Source organism: Budorcas taxicolor, chromosome X, assembly GCF_023091745.1.
Source record: "Budorcas taxicolor isolate Tak-1 chromosome X, Takin1.1, whole genome shotgun sequence".
Taxonomy (NCBI): domain Eukaryota; kingdom Metazoa; phylum Chordata; class Mammalia; order Artiodactyla; family Bovidae; genus Budorcas; species Budorcas taxicolor.
The window spans coordinates 85,777,400-85,797,460 of record NC_068935.1 but is presented as its reverse complement, the minus strand read 5'-3'; the positions used below and the strand labels follow the sequence as shown (position 1 = coordinate 85,797,460).

General features: G+C 48.8%; 2 protein-coding genes across 3 annotated transcripts in view; one reads left to right on the top strand and one right to left on the bottom strand.

Moving 5' to 3' along the window:
• The window catches only part of SYN1 (synapsin I), a 53,279-nt gene extending 49,417 nt beyond the window's left edge, over window positions 1-3,862 (top strand). Inside the window, exons 10-13 of the mRNA XM_052663772.1 lie at window positions 543-689; window positions 1,066-1,153; window positions 1,253-1,844; window positions 2,794-3,862. Of these exons, the coding sequence (XP_052519732.1) occupies window positions 543-689; window positions 1,066-1,153; window positions 1,253-1,844; window positions 2,794-2,929 (963 nt within the window). The 3' untranslated portion in view covers window positions 2,930-3,862. The remainder of the gene's footprint in view (window positions 1-542; window positions 690-1,065; window positions 1,154-1,252; window positions 1,845-2,793) is intronic.
• On the bottom strand, window positions 3,862-14,359 carry ARAF (A-Raf proto-oncogene, serine/threonine kinase). 2 transcript variants are annotated; one of them, XM_052663773.1, is made up of 16 exons: window positions 14,238-14,359; window positions 12,389-12,543; window positions 12,142-12,245; window positions 11,254-11,356; window positions 11,016-11,170; window positions 10,805-10,903; window positions 9,298-9,454; window positions 9,166-9,193; window positions 8,941-9,086; window positions 8,644-8,846; window positions 6,833-7,009; window positions 6,671-6,731; window positions 6,081-6,185; window positions 5,714-5,845; window positions 4,615-4,749; window positions 3,862-4,426 (listed from the first exon to the last, which is right to left on the bottom strand). In XM_052663773.1, the coding sequence occupies exons 2-16, from the start codon at window positions 12,482-12,484 to the stop codon at window positions 4,292-4,294; spliced, it is 1,836 nt and encodes a 611-aa protein (XP_052519733.1). In that variant the 5' UTR covers window positions 12,485-12,543; window positions 14,238-14,359; the 3' UTR covers window positions 3,862-4,291. The 2 variants fall into 2 exon arrangements, with proteins under 2 accessions (XP_052519733.1, XP_052519734.1); XM_052663774.1 differs by having other exon boundaries at window positions 6,081-6,197; window positions 6,683-6,731; window positions 9,298-9,439.
• Between the last annotated feature and the right edge of the window lie 5,702 nt (window positions 14,360-20,061).

The window sequence follows — 20,061 nt, the reverse complement described above, 5'->3', positions numbered from 1 at the left end:
AAAGCAGGCATTGGCAAACTTTTTCTATCGAGGCCAAACAGTGTGTATTTTTGGCTTTGTGGGTCATATAATGTCTGTTGCAGCTCCTCAATTCTACAAGAGCAGCCACAGACAATATGGCAAGAAAGTAAAGGGGGTTGTGTTACCATGAAACTTGGTTTATGGACACTGAAATTTAAATTTCATATAGTTTTCTCAGGACATGAAATCTTTTGGGTTTTTTTCTCAGCCATTAAAAAATATAAAACCCACCCTTAGCCCAGGAGGCAGAGGGGCAGAGGGGACTCTACAGAAACAGGTGCTGGGCCAGATTTGGCCAGTAGGTAAGCCCTCATTTGCTCACCCATTTGTATATCCTAAGCTGTAAGGTATCTTGTAAAAGACAAGCCTTCCCACACTGCATAATCAGTGCCTCTCAAACCGGTTTGTTTCCTGGGCAGCTGCCAGTCATGCCTCTTTCCAGCTTTTCAAGAACTTTGTCATCCTTGCCCTCCCATGCACTTCCTGCTTCTCTCCTCACCGGATCCCCTCTCCTCCCCCAGGTGGTGGGCTCCTCCATGCCGCTCATCGGTGACCACCAGGATGAAGACAAGCAGCTCATCGTAGAGCTCGTGGTCAACAAGATGGCCCAGGCACTGCCCCGGCAGCGGCAGCGGGATGCCTCCCCTGGCAGGGGCTCCCACAGCCAGGTCAGGCCCCTGGCTCTGGCCCTCAGGGGCTAGATGTGGGCAGGCCAGCCCTTGGTCATGCTGTGTCATAGAGCTGATAACCAGCAGGCTAAGAGTAACACAGGGACACGCATGTGTTGTGGCAATGAACAACTTTTAAAAATTGCCCAATAATTTAAAAATTGATAAATAGTTGCTACCCTGACTTCCCTGAATACCTCCTGACCCCTCCCCTGGGAAGAAATCCCCCCCCCCAACCCCACAACCTGCCATCCCTCAGCTCAGCCACAAATGCGGCAACACCCAGCATACAGGGAACCCGTGTCATTCTGATTGGCTGATGCCCCACTGGCTGGTAACTATTTTTAACCTCTGCTGCTCCACTCCTCTGCCGCAGACTCCGTCCCCAGGGGCCCTGCCCTTGGGCCGCCAGATCTCCCAGCAGCCCTCGGGGCCCCCAGCTCAGCAACGACCCCCGCCACAGGGTAAGTGAGGAGCCAGCTTCCTGGGCCCCGACTCTGCCTGGCAGCCTCCTACCTCTCACTGGTTCTCTCTCACATGTGCACTTTCTCTCTGTCCCTCAGGCGGCCCTCCACAGCCGGGCCCAGGCCCCCAACGCCAGGGACCCCCGTTGCAGCAGCGCCCGACCCCACAGGGCCAGCAGCACCTTTCGGGCCTTGGACCCCCAGCTGGCAGCCCCCTGCCCCAGCGTCTACCAAGTCCCACATCAGTGCCCCAGCAGCCTGCATCCCAGGCCACACCGCTGACCCAGGGTCAAGGCCGCCAATCCCGGCCAGTGGCTGGAGGACCTGGGGCACCTCCAGCTACCCGCCCACCCGCCTCCCCATCTCCCCAGCGCCAGGCGGGCCCCCCACAGGCTACTCGTCAGACATCAGTCTCTGGTCAGGCTCCACCAAAGGCCTCAGGAGTTCCAGCGGGTGGTCAGCAGCGCCAGGGCCCACCCCAGAAACCCCCAGGCCCTGCTGGCCCCACACGCCAGGCTAGCCAGGCTGGTCCCATGCCCCGCACTGGGCCACCCACTACGCAGCAGCCGCGACCCAGTGGCCCAGGCCCCGCTGGACGTCCCACCAAGCCACAACTGGCCCAGAAACCCAGCCAGGATGTGCCACCACCTGCCACTGCTGCTGCCGGGGGACCCCCACACCCCCAGCTCAAGTAAGAGGACCCCACAGCAGCCCTCACCTTGCTGCTCACAAAATGGTCTCCTGCACGTGGAGGGCAACCCTGGGATCCCCGGCTCCTCAGACCCTGGTCCTGCACAGGATCCTAACAGCTCTCTCTTTGGTTCTAGTCTGAGCCAGACCCTTCCCCCTTCAGAGGCTCCTACCCTCCATCCCAGAGAATCCCCTTTTCAGTTCAGAATCCTCCCTGTAGGCCCTGGGAAAGCCCCCCAGCCCAGCTCCTCTTGGCCTACCCCAGAAGCCTTGCTAACCCTTCTTCAGTACTTCCCTGCCCAACTCATTTTTCTCCTACCCAACCTCCCTGCAACCGAACCCCCAAACTCCTCCCAGCCCAATCCACAATCCTCCTAAGTTACTTCACTTTCCAGTCGTCCTCCTACTTTCTCTAGAGTCTAGGCTCCCTTCTGGTCCATCTGAGTCTCCTCCCAAATCACACTATCCTCTCTGCCTCTTCTGGTCCATTCCAGACCTCCTCCGTTACCTCAAAAGCCCTCCCTGCCCCATCCAACTGCTCCCCCAACAGATCTTCCCCTTCCAGCCTGTCCTTGGTCCAAGCCCTACACCACCCCTCTTTCTGGACTCCTTACCCTTGGACTAGAAACCTTCCTGCCCATCATCACGTTATATCAAATACCTCCCAATCTGGTCTAGAATTCTGAGAAGATTCAGCCCAGAACTCTTCCCATACATCTCAGGCTTCCTCACCTTGGCTCCAGATCCTCCCACCCAGCCCAGGACTCCCCCACTCCTCCTGAGAATCCCTCAGGGTCCAGGCCTGTGCTGCTGGGTGGGAGGGTAACAGGCACAGCCCCAGGACCAGAGGGGCAGGGCTGGGGCCGGGCCTGGGGTAACGTTGTGTTTCTCTCCCCCTCCTCCCTTCCTCTTCCCCCTTCCTCCCACGCCTCCACCTTGTTTCTCTCTAGCAAATCCCAGTCTCTGACCAATGCCTTCAACCTTCCAGAGCCAGCCCCGCCCAGGCCCAGCCTTAGCCAGGACGAGGTGAAAGCTGAGACCATCCGCAGCCTGAGGAAGTCTTTCGCGAGCCTCTTCTCCGACTGACACCTTACTCTGAGAACCCCCAAATCCCTGGGCAACCCCTGTCTGGGCCTTGAATCTATTTCTCACTTTTGGAAATCTCATCCCTTGAGAAGTCCTCTCCTGGATCGTCAAGATCCCTCTTCTCACTCCTCAGAATGCTCAAGTCCCTGGGGAAACCTCACTGCTCCTAAATCCAGTCCTCACATTTGGAATTCCCACGTCCTTTGACAAACCCACTCTCAGTCATCTCAAGAACTACTTCTCAGTTTTAGAACCTCCAGATCCCTGAAGACCTCAACCCCTGGTGCCCTCTGAGTGCATTTTCCTTCCTGAAAGCTTCCAAACACCAGGCAACCACTCCTGGAGCCCTGAAATTCCTGGAAAACCCCACTTCTGCCCCCACATCTCTCCAGCACACCTTGTTCCCCAGCAAAATTTCCCCAATCCTTAAGAAACTCCTCCCTTTGATACCCTTTCTTTGGATTTCCCATCTCTGGGGATCCACCTGTACAACTGTCCCCACCAAGCCCCTTAAGGTTTTCCCTTCAGTCCTCCCCCCACCAACCCTATTCAACACACTGAGAGCTCCTCCCACTGCTAGGACCCCTCAATTCCCCAGGGACCCCTGCCTCACCTTCCTGCCTCTGAAAGCTGTCTTTAAATATGCAAACTCCACCCATCCTCCCAGCATCCTGTGCACACAGAAGGCCAGTGGTCTCCCACTTCCCCACCTTTGCCGTGATGTCTGTGTCTGTGACTGACGTGGCCTCCTCTCGTGCCCGTGCTTGGCATATGTGGTCCTCGTTCATCGTGCCGCCTGTGGTGATGCGTGCAGTGGCAGTTTGTGTGATCCGCACCTCCCCCCAAACTCCACCCTTGCCTGGACTCACCCTCACCCCTCAGCAGCTCTGAACCCCATGAGAAGAGTCGGGAAGCAAAATAAACAAGCAAAGGCCCAGCAGAATTCTGTGCTTCTTGGTGAAGAAAGAGGGGAGTCCTTGAATGGTGGAAAGGAGACAGACGGGACCCCCAAATCCACAGGGGGTGCTGGGACCCCAAAATCCAGTGGAAGGCACATCAGGCACAAATTACAGAGAGGTGCTCAGTGGAATTCTTGCCACAAATCCCAGCCATTGGAGATGAAGGAGCTCCTGAATTTAAAAGTATCCCCAAAGCCAAGAGGAAACCAAATTATGGGTTTGGTCTTCAAGGGTCCCCAGTTCCAGAGGAACTGGAAAAGTACATGGGCACTCCCTCATCTCCCAGGATGGGGATGGGGGATCCTGAGGCAGTATCAGGGCAGAGGCAGAACATTGATTGGTTGGTGGGAAGGGCTCCTTGGCGGGAAGCTGAGATGGGCTCCCTGGTGGCTGGGGGTGGGGCCTAAGGCACAAGGCGGGCTGCGCTGAGTAGGCAGGCAGGCAACTCATCAGCCTGGGTACGGTGCAAGGAGGGTTCGGAGGCACTCCGCTCAATCTTGGGGAGTGACCGCTGCAGCAGCTCAATCGTGGCCAGGATCTGGGGGCAGGGGCAGGTGAGGAGGGGGTGTCCAGAGCCACGTGGGCATCCAAACACCCCCAAACCCCAGTCTAAAGGGGAAACACACACACACACATTGTACACTTCGGAGCCTTGAACACACACAGTTCACATTTGCTCCTCAGAGGCTCCCTCCCCAGGGTGTCCAGCCCTCCTCCTCAGCCCACCTGGGGAAAAAGGGGCCGCTCCTCTCGCTGGAACTTCAGGCAGTCAGACAGCAGGCGCCTCATGGCCTTGGGGCAATTGCTGGAGATTTTGCTGAGGTCCGGGGACAGATAGCCACGGCCCACCATAAAGATAATCTGGGAAAGGGGACAGGAATGGGGTGATCTGGGCTGGGAAGCCCAGGGAATTCTGGGTCTTGAGGGACCTCGGGGACTCCTTTTGGGAGAACTGGGGTATTCTGAGTATTGGGGCCCAGAGGACTGTGGGTATCTGGTGGATCTAGAGATTCTGGGTCCCTGAGGACTTGGAAGGATTCTCTGCTTAACAGAACAGAAGGACTTAAGCTTGGGGGAATCAAAGATGGTTAAGTGTCTGGGGCCCAGGGGATTATGGGTCCACAGGTTTCTAGGGGGCTTAGGGGCCTGGAAAGAACTGAGCCTGGGGGAAACATGAAGTTCTGGGTCTGGAGGGAGTTAAAGGCTGGTAGTCCTCAGGAACCTGTATTTCTGTAGCGGTCCAGGGCTGAGAGGACTATGGGTCCAAGTGGCCTGTAGGACAGTGAGTGTTCAAGAACCAAAGACTATTGGTACCTGGAGCCTAGAGGATCTCGGGTTTCTGAGGGCCTGGGAGATTCTAGTCTTTGAACCTGGAGAAATATGAGAGTCTGGGGCCTAGAGTACTGTGCATTCAAGGGCCCTGGAGCTTGACAGATCCCAAGGCCTCAGTGATTGTGGGTATCTGTGGGGATTCCAGAAGCACAAAGGGATTGTTTCTGGGAGAAATGGGATTCTGGGCTTTGAGGATTTTGAGTACCCAGGTCAGAGGACTGTATGTGTCTAGGGGGACTTCTGGGGACCTGGGGAATTCTGGGTATAGGGGACTCAGGAGATTCTGGACTTTGAGGACCCAGAGAAGTAGATATGAGTGAAGGAAATAATTCTGGGTACAGAAGACCCAGAGGAGTCTGGGAGTCCTCAGCTCTGAAAATTTGGGGTTTCTGGGGGCAGAGTGGTATTCGTGGTCTGTGCAAAGGAGATCTGAGGCTTGGAGACTAAGGGGATCCCTTGGCCTGGGATAAAGTGGGTGAGATATGGGGCTCACCTGGTCTCGGCTGCCAATGTGGCTGTAAGGCAGTGAGCCGGTCATGAGCTCATAGAGCACAACCCCATAGGCGTAGACATCTGACTGGAAGCTGTAGGGGTTCGGGTCCTGCATACGGATCACCTCAGCTGCCTTCAGCAGACCAGACCGGGCAGGAGGAATGTACAGGTCAGCAAGTGACTGACCTGCAGGCCCAGATCCCACCAGCCACACTGAGTATAACTCAGAGCCACCTCCACGAGGTGAAGCATGAGTGATCCAGACACCCACACCTGGTGCAGGAAACCCTGGCCCCACTCCACCTTCCACATCTTAGCCCAGCAGCCCATGTCCCTATACACCCCCAGTCCAGCCTGGTCCAACTCACCATCCATAGCACAGAGCCCGAGGGTTGCTCCAAGGGCTGGGCCCCACTCCACCGCGTCTTTACTGTGGCCAGGCCGAAGTCCCCGATCTTCACCGTGAGCCCCTCGTGCAGGAAGATGTCCACTGGGGTTAAGGGCCACTACAGGGTCTCCCAATAGCCATGCTTCTTGCCCTGACTGGGAGGCTCTCATTGACGCTTCCACACCAGTCACTGCCTCTAACCCTGACCGGAAGCCCCCCAGTGTCACACAAACTAGCTACAATCTTGACTTGGAGGGGAGCTCTAATTAACACTCCCTATACTTGGCTCCCCTGCAACTCCTGACTAGGAAGCTCCTCTCATGGCACCCACACTCACCATGCCTGTGACACCGATCAGGAACTCCCATAATGCCTTCCACCACTGTCACTCCTCAGACCCTGACCAGAGTCCCAAAGAACACCACCTGAACCAGCCACAACTCTGGCACCTGGCAAAGGGAAATGCAACAGGTGCCCCTCCCTGTTTGCCCCCAGAAAGGCCCCCCACAAGACCCATCCCTCCAAGTCCTCATCCTGTGTGATGCCGTCTGCTCCAGCCCAGCCCCAGAGGGACAGGTAGATACTGTTAGACTTGAGATCTCGGTGGATGATGTTCTTGGCATGGAGGTAGCTGTAGGGGTACAAGCAGGTGTCAGACTGTCTGGGGGCTACCTCATCTCCCTACCCCCAGCCCCCTAGCCCCTTCCCTAGTCCCTGAGCCAGAACACTCACTCCATGCCCTGAGCAGTCTGGCGGGCCACATCAATGAGCTGGACCATGTCGAAGCGTGTGTCAGCCACATGCAGGTGGTGGTAGAGACTGGAGCCCTCACACCACTGTGTGATGATGGCAAATCCTGGCCGGGTCATGAAGCCCATGAACAGCAAGATGTTGACGTGACGTGTCTTCCTGCAGGTGGGGCAGGCGGTATCAGGGCAGGGAGAGCAAACAGCAACTTTCTGAGCCTTTGGAAGGGTGCTATTCACTGCTGCCTTCTGCCATCATTTCCACCCTGTCTTTCAGGAGGCTCAGATGGCCAAATTCAGTGAATTTGTGAGATGTTTACTGGGCTGAGCATTTATGTCCTGAACGTCCTCATCCAAATCTCCCAACAAAAGCAGGAGGGAGGGATAACCCTTCACTCCCTACTGACCAGGAGCATCTTAATGATCAAACTTGCCATACCTCTGACCATGACCATGGCCTGAGCCTGTGACCATTTGAGATAAGATGAGAAAGTGGAATGCCAACCTTCATCAGTGATATATCAACATAACATTGATAACTGCTGGGTAAAAACATCAGTGATGTGTGACTATGTCCTGTTAACCATGAGAGGCTTAGAGGTAAAGAGTTTGGGGTTTGGACTAAACTTATGTTCTAATCCGGGCTTCCTCAGATACTCACTGTGCAATCTCAGGGAGGACACTTAAGCTCTCTGTGCCTCATTTTCCTTAACTGAAAAACTGATTATTCTATGAGATACCTGGCACGGGTTTGGGGAGGACTACAGAATAACCTGTACGGTGCTCTGAATGGCCAAACACAAGCAAGCACCCTAAAAACACCACTGTCCCTGCTGTTATTGCTACTGGGTACCTGGATCTACCTTATAGAAACTCTGCCATGTACGAACAGCCACCCTCATTTAGAAGAAAATTTTCATTCCTTATAGAAGGATTAACTATAGTTACAATGGTAACATACATGCAAAGAGCATCAATGATGGTCCACAGTTTTGCACACATCAGACTGGATAATAGCACATGAGTTCTTCATAGTAGTTAGGTTACGGTTTCAGTACAAACACAATGCAAATTCACAGCCTGTTCAAATCACTGCCATTTGACAGAAAGGAACAGAGACTGAAAACATCAACTCTGCAACATAATTGTGTCCACTTGTCAAGAGGGGAAAGCCCACACCAGCAACCCCAAGAGTGGTAGTAACTAGGGTGACAAAAGGGAGCACCAGGGCTTCTTGGTGTGAATGAATTAATATAGTAGGAATAATATATTAAGTAGAGCAATCACAATCATTAACCAAACAATGATTACATTATGCTTCTGATTATAGTTTTAATACTGTTCTTTAAAGAATAGTATTATTATAATCAATAACAAGAATATAACACAGTAAACACATAGTAATGGTGCAGAACAAGCAGAGGAGAAGGAAGGCTGCCAGCCTGTCGGGCGATGCAGTTAACTAACATTATGCTATTGATGTCAGTGCATACAATAACACTGCAGTGATACTCATTTCACAACAGGCAAGCAAAAAGAGTCACATTTTGGAGGCAGGGCCATTAATTAATATCAGTTATTTACACAAACAACAGCCTCATCAGAGGTCCTTTAAACATACCCGTTTCCCAGAGGGGAAAGGCACTTCTCTGATAAAGAAACAACTTACTATTATGGTTATAACACAACATAAACATGGGGGATGTGAGGAAGCACCCCCAGCAGGGCCTTTCCCCAGAGAGGCACGGAGGCCATGCCTGCCGCCCCCGCCCCATCCACACACACGAGCAATCTCACCTGAGCACCTGCATCTCGTTCTTGAAGGCCTGGGCCTGCTCAGCTGTGGGTTGGGCCACCTTGAGCACCTTCACGGCCACATCGCCATGCCACCGCCCGCGAAACACCGTGCCAAACGAGCCCGTCCCGATCCTCTTCAGCAACTGCACCTCACTGGGTGGCACCTCCCAGTAATAGCCCGAGTCCCGGTACCCCAAATTCTTCTGTGGGCCACATGGGCGGCATCTCAGGGGCCTGCCCACACCCCTCATCACTTAGCCTGTGGTGCCCCCACCAAAGGTGTCCCCTGGAGCTCACCACTTTCTTCTTGTCATCAGCCAAGGACTTCCGTTCCCGCTGCTCTGATGGGGACTTGGAATGTGGGGACTTCCTTCCCGAGGACACGCTGGCCGGGCTGGGGCTCCCCCGGGGGGCTCCATCGCCACCACCTCTATTCCCAGCAGCTGCAGTTACAGAGAGGATGTGAGTGGAGCTGGGTGGGGTGGGGTTGGGGACTCAGGGCACGGGCAGCGGGGGGCTCACCATCAGTGTTGAAGTTCTGGCCAGTGAGCTGGAAGAAGAGGGCTGGGAGTCAGAGAGAGGACATGGAGGACAACAGGAATGGCCCTCCCCTCTGCCTCGTGCTCCCTGGTGACTGCCTGCCTCAACACCAACCTGGATGAGGCCGGAGTCCATGGGGGCTGTGGTGCTGACCATGTGGACATTGGGGGTGGATGTGGAGCGGATGCGCTGGAGGGGGGTGTTGGCCTGGGCAGGGAAGGAGAAGTGCTCGGGGTCGCGGTGCTGGGTGCAGGAGCTGGCAGGGGAAAGGCTGTGAAATCACTGTTGAGTGAATGAGAGAACCAGTAGAATGCCTCCCCCAACCCACTGCCCCTTCCTAGGTATGTGTTTAGCTCACATAGAGTAAATGTCCATTGTCATTACATTATGCATTTGTTTAAGAAACACTGACTAAATGCCGGCTGTGTGCCAGATACCGTTCTAGACAGTGGAAATAAAACTGGACAAAACAAATAAAGGTTCTACACGCATGCTGATTTGAACTGTACTAAACATTTTTAAATTAAAAAAAAAAGAAATGAAAAACAAAAGTTCTCACCCTCATGGGACTAACTGCAGTAGGGAGAGAGACAAATAAAAAACAAATAATATTTCATAGAAGCAATAAAGCAAAAAATAAAGCAACATAAGAAGACAAGAAGTGTCCCTGATCATGTCAGGAAAGACTTCTCTGAGCAAGTGACATTTGAGCAAAGACTTAAAGGAAGGACAGCAAGCCACACAAATAGTGGGGGAAGAGCAATATGTAATATTGTATAACTATATGCAGTACTCAAATATATTATGGATTATGTAATACACAATGTTATCTATATTAAAATGGCAATGCTTTACATGTACATATAATAATGTTAATTTTACATATATACATGTGATATATGATATATATTAAATATATTATGTCATAAAAATAGTTTTAATGTTTCCTTCACTATCCTGAAATGCAATTCATAGGTAATTAATTCACATGTGCCCATAATTAAAAATAACATAATGCCCTAACTTTACTATTTTATATATTACATAAAAATGTTTAATATTCTACATTGTATGAAAATATTATCAACATAACACATAATACGATAGCATATCATATAAATATTGACATTATAAAATACATATACATATAAAATGCATTATCATATAAACATGATATATTAGAGTGATAATAGTATTATTATACTTAAAGGAGAGGTAAAAGTGAATTTATGAGAAAAATAATATGTATTCCAAAGTGGAAAGGCTTTGAGAATTAACAAAGTAGTTAGATAATATATACATAGATATATAATTAATAAGAAGAACTTATCCTGTGCTAGATCATGTTCTAAGCATTGGACCCACCTTAACTTATTTAATCCACACCAGAACCCTATGTGGTAAAAGTATCATTATCTTTTCCTTACAAATAAGAAAACTAAGGTCCAGAGAGACTAGGGAACTTGCCTGAGGCCCCACAGCTCCATGCCCTTACTTACACTTGCAGGTGCTCACTAAATGTTCATTGAGTAGACAAAAGAATTAAGTATGGCTTGATCTCTACCGAGGCCTCCAGATCTTTTCCTTCCGACAGTAGCCCTTCAGCTAAGGCATCCCCTACCTGGGACTCTGAGGGGTGAGCGGCTCATTCAGGGGGCGGTTTGAGGGAACCTCGTGCTGTCTGGAGCTTCCGGACAAATCCTGGACACTGTGGTAGAACCTTGAGGGCATTTGGGGTATAAAGCAAGGGAACATGGGTCAGCTGTTTGTAAAAGCCTTGTGGCTGGGCCTCTGTTCTCCCCATCTGCCCACCCACCCCAGGCCAGGCTCACTGTCGGCGGTTGGTACTCATGTCGACACAGACTGTGGGGACCTTGGAGGAACAATGCTGGTGGAACTTGTATCCACAGGTTTGGCAGCGGAAGCCATGGAACAGAAACTTAAGGCAGAAGTCACAAAAGGCCAGGCTGAAGAATGTCTTCCGTACCTGCTGCCACAGAGTAGAGAAGGTTGAAGCCTGGTCACGGACCCTCCCGCCATGCCCACGGTCTGCCCCCACTCTCCACTCACAAAATTGTGCATGGTCAGGGGGACGTCTTCGAGGACCTCCACAATGAGCTCCTCGCCATCCAGCGGGGCAATGGCTGTGTCCCAGGCAGTGACAGTCTTTCGCCTGCAGAAGGCATGAAACGGAGTGAGTGGGAGGGTGGCCAGGGGCCACAAGGAGAAAGGAAATCCACCAAAAGTCCTTCCAAGCCTGCCATCCATGGAATAACAGATGACATTTTGCATTTTTAGTATGGCAACTCTAGGAACTAGTACTATCCTTACCCCTATTTATGTATGGGGAAACTGAGGCAAAGAGGGATGACATGATTTGCCCAGAGCCACAAGGGACTGTGAGTGGAAGGACAGTGTGAAGAGTCCATGTTCTTAGCTACAAGAGGAGGAGGAAATGAGACAGTGAAGAAACAACTAAATCTCCGAGGTGCTAAGCAAGCCCCTGACAAAGCAGCTGGTGAGGCACTGAAACAACAAATAAAAAGCAATGCATGGGGGAAAAAAAAACAATGTGTGAACTGAATACAAAAGTTCAGGAACTCTAAAACAGAGGAACAAATGGAAGGTCAGCAAGGCCCACACAGCAGACAGAGAATGAGGAGACGGAGGAAGGAGGGAGTTGACAAGTTGATAAAACAGTGAAAGAATGAAACAGATGAATTCCAGGAGGAGACGATGGAGCATGGTGAGGACTCGGGATCTAAGAAGAAAATGAATCACTGACCTTACAGGCCAATGAACTAATGAAGCAATAAGACAAAAGCTGGATGGACTCATGGATTCACTAAGTGAAGGGAAGACTAACAGAGACTGCACAGCAGAGTGGAGGAGTTGGATGATTCTGAGAAGGGGGTAGAAGGCTGGGCACCCAGTTGAGGGTGGGAGAGCCACACTTACCCCTTGATGAGCCGGTAAACCACACAGCAATCTTGATTGAGACCCCGCACCTTGAGGGCCTTGTCTAGAGAGTCATAGACACTCATGCCGTCCCGGACAGTCACCTGTGTGTGTGTGCACACATGTAAGGAGTCAGCACCCAGAGGGGTCCCCAGTGGACTCTCCCAGCCCTTGTCACCTTTCTTATCCCAGATTTACAACTAGGTCCATGCCCACCCCCGGCCAGTTTTGCTCCCATCAGACTCACCACCGTGCGCTGCTTGTTGGGCAGGTACACTTTGACGGTGCCCACTGACCGGGAGGGCTCGGCCCCGTTAGCAGGGGGGCCCCGTGGTGGCTCCATGGAGCCTAGGACTTTGTCAAGACGGGCTAAGGTGGGGCTGGGCAGGTGCCATGGGGCTCCTAAAAGACAGAGGAAGAATTCAGAGGTCCTATAATGATAGTATGGAAGCAAAGTGGCAGAAGACAAAAAATTCAATCTCCAGACTTCACGTCACCCTCTGTAGCCTAATTTCCACACCGCTCAAGGGATCCAGTTCCTCCTCTGCTCAGCCCCTCCAGTTGTTTGTCTCACGCTTAAGTGCCAAGGTCTCAGATTCACTGCACAGGGCGGGGTGGGGTGGGGTGGGGGTAGGACATAGTGAGAGGCAGCACACACTGTCCCGCAGGGCATAGGAGTACATAAGTCTCTGTGCTGGGGACTAATGGGGAAGTCAGCACGCACTACACTGGGGCGTGTCAAGTACATAATGGACATGAACAGGCTGTCCTGGCTTTTGAATGGAGAAGGGGGTTACCAGATACTGTGGTGTGGGAGGAGTCAGACAGGGTGATGGGGAACTAACCGAGGATCATCAGACACTGCCCTTAGCTTGGGGAAAATGGGAATTGCACCAAACAGTGTTTGTAAGGACACTGTGGGCATCCCAAAGCCCTGGACTGTAATGACAGTAGGTTCACGGGTACTGTACTAGGTGCCTAATGGGAGTCACCAGACTGTGATGGGGAGTTCATAAAGGCTCAAAGACACTATGCTGAGGGGAGATGTAATAGTCATCACTAGAGACTGTAAGGAGTCTGTAAGGAGTTCCCTGGACTGCAAGGAGACCCAACCAGTCCACCCCAAAGGAGATCAGTCCTCAGTGTTCATTGGAAGGACTGATGTTGAAGCTGAAACGCCAATGCTTTGGCCACCTGATGCGAAGAGCTGACTCATTTGAAAAGATCCTGATGCTGGGAAAGATTTAAGGCAGGTGGAGAGGGGACGACAGAGGATGAGATGGTTGGATGGCATCACCGACTCAATGGATATGAGTTTGGGTAAACTCCAGGAGTTGGTGATGGACAGGGAGGCCTGGCATGCTGCAGTCCATAGGGTCGCAAAGAGTCGGACACGACTGAAAGACTGAACTGAACTGAGAGACTGTAATGGGAAGAAGAGTGGATAACAGGTACCACCAGACATTGTAATGGGGTAAATGAGGGTTATGGAGCATCACCAGATGTGGCTGAAGTGAGATAAGCAGGAGTAAAAGCATAGATGAGGCAGAGGGCACTCCAAAATTCCCCTTGACAGCTAATGAAAGGATCGCAGACATATTACTAGTGATAATGGATGGAGGCTGGAGAGGGTTAAAGAGGAGGAATGTGAGAATCCTCAAACATTCTCCTATTGGGTTAGACATTGATCCAGAATAAGGAAAGCGAGGAATGAGCCGCGTCTTCACGCATTCCCCGTTGTTGGTAAGGAATGGGCATCAGATACCTTAAAGAGATTAAGAAGAACTCCACAAGACAGATACCACAACCCAAGGTACATTTGGCCCGGCTCCGCCCACCGAGGGCCTTCCAGCTTTGCGCAGGCGCGCTGCCACACGCGACGGGCGAAACCATCCCCCGCAGCCTTGCACCCATTCCAATCCCCCCCCCACCGCTGTCGACAATGGTTTCGCCCCGGGTCAAACCACTCCTCCGGTTCCGGGTGGGGGGCGTCAGGGCCCAGGCGCAGTCATCCTGGAGCTGAGCTTTCGTTCCCGGCTCCCTACCCGTGCCCGACAGTAGCTCCAGAAACCTAACCCTACCGGGCCCGCCCTCACCTGTCACGCCGCTACAGCCGCCGCCGCCTCCATCTTGGGCCTGTCTTCTTGTTTCCTTACAGAGCCCACCTCCACCGCCCCTCGGACTTTAGCCATTGGCTCCGGAGGATTCAGCCCTCCATCCTTATTGGATTAGGTACACGCCTGTCAAGGCAGGGCTGGCGGAATGTGGGTCGTGTTCCGGATTAGGAGAGGCTGCCTGAAACGTCAGGGTCTAGGGCAAATTCGCTCGTCCGGATTCGCGCAGGCGCAGTCGGGAAAAGACCTGCGTGCCAAGGGCTTTAACCCCAATCTTGCCGTAATGGAATAAGGCAGGGCTCTTATTTTTTTGATCACTTGGGGCTGACTTTAGGGGTTCCCGAAAATGGGTGGGGGATCCTTAAGCGCTCTTTTTGCTCCAGTGACCCAGCGCCCTAAGTACCATTCCTGGGTCTCAGTTTTACCGTCTTTGAAATGGGTTGGAATCACACCAAACATCTGCAACGTTTCCCAATTGAGAGACTGTAGTCATAAGCTTTTGATAACAGCGAGTCTCTAGTGTGGCCGGGGCTGGAGGTCTTACCCTAAGAGCTGTGGTCTGCTGTTTGAGGAGGCTTCCTTCCTTTAGGAATGGAGTTGATAAGGGTTTTGAAAGACTAATCCTAGACGTGTAGGGGAATTGTGGACCTGGAATGGTGCATAACGCTGGGAAGCATGTGGAGGTAAAGTCAAATTGTCTCTGGTGTCACAAATGAGACTTTCCATCTTCCCTTTTCTTGGTGTAGTTCCCTTAGAAAACTTTCAATTGTAAATTTTTTCTCCCTCCCTTCAAGATGTATGTAACTCCTTTTAATAAAAGCTAAATGGGCCTCCTGCCAGTTTTACAACTCAGGAATGTCGTTCTTGAGGCCCTGGGAGCCATCTCTTTGAAATGTAAATGTCAGCGGAGATAGCGCCCTATCTTCTGGTCCCTAGGAATTTGACCTAGCCGGCTGGCTCCAAGTCGCTGTTTGTCAGAGAGATATGTGTTTTGTTTTTCCTTTGCCTAAAGGCAGATGGCTACACCAATAACCAGGTAAATTTGAGATGAACTGTGTAGCAAATAGTGCTGTCCAGTTCTCTTGAAGGCAAGTTATCATGTCTTAAGAACATGTATGAAATGGGTTGTATCTGCCTGGCTATATAAAAGGATGAGGTTACTTTCTCCTAAATCAGTTTAGTGAATTGTTTGTGATACACTTCACTGTCTGTTTTAATGCTTACTCGATAATAAAACGAGTTCATTCTTTTCTACCTTTGTGGAGAGAATTCATTGAGTTGGCACGAGATTTCATTTTTAATTATTCCCCCACATCATGAACATGGCCTGCTATGTTTGAAGTGACCACCTTCTCCCCTTGGTAGCATCAACATTCCTCTGCAGTGAAATGGGAACATCAGAAAAAGGGTATTATGTGAGGGGATCTCAACATGCTTCTACTTGTATTTATTTGAGGGCTTTCTCCATTCAATGGCTAAGATTAAGACTGACAATACCATGCACTGATGAGAATGTGGAGCAACTGGAACTTTCATACGTTGCTTTTGGGAGTGTAAAATGTTACACCACTTTGAAAGCAGTTTGGCAGCTTCATATAAAGTCAAACATAGATACATCATGCAGTCCAGCAATTTCACTCCTAGGTATTTACTCAAAAAAAAGGAAAAAACAGTGAAAACAAATATGTCTGATGGTGTGCTGGTAAATGTTTACCAACCAGCTCTCCAGGGGAATAAAGCTCTAATTTGTAGCGATTGCCAACTATGGTATAAATACTCCCATCTTGGCTTATTTCAAGCTGTGTACTAATATAACATCACAGAACCAGAGTTGAGAAGAGATTGGCAAAATTGACTGTGGTGAGCCAGCCACAGCATACTACTGTAATATGTTCACACACACAAAAAACTTGTGCTCAAATGTTCATATTGGCTTTCTTTAAAAAAAAAAATTTGTACATTAATTTGATTGTGCCAGGCCTTAGTTGCAGCACGTGAGTTCTTCTATCTTCATTGTGGCAGGCGAGATCTTTAGTTGTAGCATTTGAACTCTCAGTTGCGGCATGTGGGATCTAATTCCCCAACCAGGGATGGAACCCGGGCCCCCTGCATTGGGAGCGTAGTCTTTGCCACTGGACCATCAGGGAAATCCCACATTAGCTTTCTTCATGATAGCAAAAAACTGGAAACATCTCAGAAGTCCAACAACTTAAGAACTGACAAACACAACAATGGGATCATAGAATACTATTTACCAAATGAAAGAGACAAACTACTTCGTATGTCTATGAAGCTCATAAACATAAAGTTGAGTGAAAGAAGCCACAGACAAAAGAGAAATGCTGTTATTATTCTGTGTGTATGAAATTCTAAGCCAGGAAAAGTAATCTGTAGTGAAGGAAATCAAACTCGTTGTCTTGGGGAAGAATGATTGGAATGAGCATGAAGGAGCTTTTGGAAGTGATTGGGCTGTTCAGTATGTATTTGTCAAAACTCATTGAAATCTGTACTGGAAATGGGCATGTTTATTTATTATATTTTAGTTTTATTTTTGGCTTCATCAGGTCTTAGTTGCTGCACATGGGAACTTTGTTGGGGCATGCAGGCTCAGTAGTTGAGACACACAGAGTCCCTAGTTGTGGCTTGCAGGCTCAGTAGTTGTGGCCCTGTGGGCTTCGTTGACCCTCACATGTGGCGTCTTAGTTCCCTGACCAGGGACAGAACCCACATCTCCTGCATTGGAAGAGGGATTCTTAACCACTGGACCACCAGGGAATTCCCTGAAAATGGGCATATTTATTGTATGTAAAATATACCTTGATTTTAGAAAATTCACAGCAAAAAAAAAAAAGGCTTCAACGTAATTCTAAACATTTGATTTCTTATAAATTCTAATTGGTTAGAGGATTTTTTAAAAAAATTCTCCATTATGAAATTGAATCCCTGGACCAGGCACCCCATTTCCCAGTGCAGGAGCCCTGGTGGCAACCTCAGCACCACATAGGGTCAGGAACAACTTCAGTTGGAGCTCAGTGAAGGGCTCCAAAATGCTTACCAAGAGAAAGAATAATTTCATGGATGGGGAGAGTGTATTTTAAATTTAATTTCATCTAAATATTATTTACTTTGTTTAAAATCTTTAATTTCTAGGCAGTATTTGAACACAGATTTCTGACTCCATTGCTCAACGTTTACAAAAAGATGAGCAAAATTCCAGGGTAAGCTCACTGGCACAGGTGCTGTGTAGGGAGGAGGAGGGGGGTAGGCTCACTCAAGGGTAATCCTTTCTCTCCAAAGAGTCGTAGGCTCACTGAAAACCCATCCCAAACTAACACGACTTCAGTCATGTACCTCACATGTGACTGCGTATACATTTTGCTGAGCGACAATTCAAAATTTGCTAGGTGTCCCAAAGCCCTGACTCAGCGCCCTCAACTGTTGGCTCTTCTGAAGGGAGTCACTTTGAGCCCCAGGCCTCCGACAGGCAGCGAGATCAACTAATTGCAATGGAGTGGGGGGCGGGCTTTGGGATGCCGCGGGCCATTGATAGGCCCTACCTCACCGCCAGCGTTTAAGAGTGAAAAGAGAGAGAGGCCATCCAGACCTAGGAGCCACTGACAGACCAGTAGTTAGGCATAAGAGGTGGGTTTGGGGCGGTCCCAGCCAATGGGAGGTGGTGCTGGACTGAGACTTGCTACTAACCAGCAATTTAATGTTGCTTTTAAATGAGTGCCAATGCAATTGTAGTTGTTCCATCTACAGCAGAGTATGGAAATTTCCACTTCTGAACATTCCTTGAAGAGATTTTTTTAATGTACAACGTTGGGGTCAGAGGTGTGGGAAATTTACAAGTGAACCGAAATGCTACTTGTAACATTAATATTCCTTATTACAATGTCCTACAAAATGCAATGGGTGGTAATTTTAATTTGCTATCTCTGTGAACCAAATTGATGGAAACCACACTATTAAACCAACAGACAGGGTTCTTAATTTTTTTTAAGTTCTTTATATTATATATATATATACACTTCTGTGTTTTTGTAAAATCAAACGTGCAGTTTTATATATTTCCAATTTCCAAACGCAAGGATCAGATGAGTTTTTAAAAAGATAAATTATTTCTCAATAAAGCTGGGTAAAAAAATAAACCAAATAACAGCCTTGTAATTTAAGTTTACTCTGATAAGGAAATCCTTTGGTGGGTATGTTTATTTCTCAGAAATAAAGCAAAACTCAAATATGAAAATTACTTAATAGTTGAGCAAAGGGATCAATATAAATCTACAAACTGATCAGTGGAGCCATCTTTGAGATGCCATAAACAGTGACACACACCTCTGACCCTCCATGGTAGCTCCCTCCATAGGGACTGCAATTCAATATTGTCAGCAATTATTTTTTTATTTTAATCAATTAATTAAACAAACAAAAAGCAATTTCCCAAAAAGAAGTGGTCCTGAAATGTCTGCTTTTGGTTTTGATCAGAAATGCATTTGGTAAAAAAATTCTCAAGGTTAGCATATTTATTCCAAACGCATGTACGCTGATCCACAGGCCCATCAAGGGTGAAAAAAAAAAGTTTAATATCTGTAGGTTTACCTCACAGTTATTCAATAAATTTTTATTCAATTTGTAAAACCTTTGTAAATTAGATTTCAGATAAATATGCTCCAAATAAATTTTCATTATTTCTGCATAAATGACCAACATGTGGTCTTTGCTATATCATTCTTGACATATGTATTATATTTAGTCATTTGTGTATATAAAAGGGGATGGCTTCCCTGGTGTCTCAGACTAAAGAATTCACCTGCAATGCAGGAGACTTGGGTTCGATCCCTGGGTGGGGAAGATCCCCTGGAGAAGGGAAAGGCTACCCATTCCAGTACTCTTTCCTGGGAAATCCTGTGGACCAAGAAGCCTGGCGGGCTACAACCCATAGGATCGCAAAATGTCAAACATGACTGAAACCATTTAGCACACACGTGTATATAAATATTCCTCATAGTTTTTGTGCTACCCATATAAATGTTGTGTCATATCATGTGATATGAGAAAATCAATTGTGAAGTTACCCAGAATGCCTTAGGAGTTGACCTTTTGTCTAATCGGAGTGTGTGAGTATCTCCATGTCCTGGTAAGTAATAGTGTGACCTTGGATGAATTATTTCCTTTCTCTATGTCTCGGTTTCCTTATCTTTAATATATTTTTAAAAAGTACTTCCGTGATAGAGTTGTTGTAAAATTCTGTGAACTAATCTATATCAAACTATATCAAGTGCCTGGTGCATACTGGCTGTGCAGTAATTGTTAGCTATTCCTATTATCACTATCATCACTGCTGATATTAATAAAATATCAAAGCAAAGATCTTTGTCCCTTGGCAGAACTTGACGTATGATCCAAGTTCAAGGATTCTCACAGGATTACAATAGATTAAATATCTCCAAGAATCCAGTACGAAGGCTAGTTTCATTTCAGAAGGCTCATTCCCAGCACTGATAGGTGTTTTAGCAATCCTGGTGGCCTGCAATTACCCTGCTTAGCCAGTGCTATGGCCTTCAGAAGCTCTGCTCCTTTCTTTCCCTTTCCTTTCCTTTTCCCAGATACCCTATAAAGTTTCCTGTTATCCTAATTTTCTTGGAGTTTTTATCAAAATAAGTATCAGATTTTGTTAAATATTTTTCTGCATTTATTTAGATTATTATGGTTTTCTTTTCTACTTTGTCATTGTGGTAACTGTGAATCACATTAATTGCTTTTCAAGTGTTAAACCAATTCTCCATTCTTGGGATAAATCCCA

Bases quoted from the DNA above. Each gene is read 5' to 3' on its own strand.
- ARAF (XM_052663773.1), bottom strand. From the start codon at position 12,484: ATGGAGCCACCACGGGGCCCCCCTGCTAACGGGGCCGAGCCCTCCCGG. The intron at 11,171-11,253 runs GTGAGTGGAGAG...CTGTGGCAGCAG, and splicing joins CCCTGACCATGCACAATTTT to GTACGGAAGACATTCTTCAG. The intron at 7,010-8,643 runs GTGAGATTGCTC...CCCCACCTGCAG, and splicing joins AACGAGATGCAGGTGCTCAG to GAAGACACGTCACGTCAACA.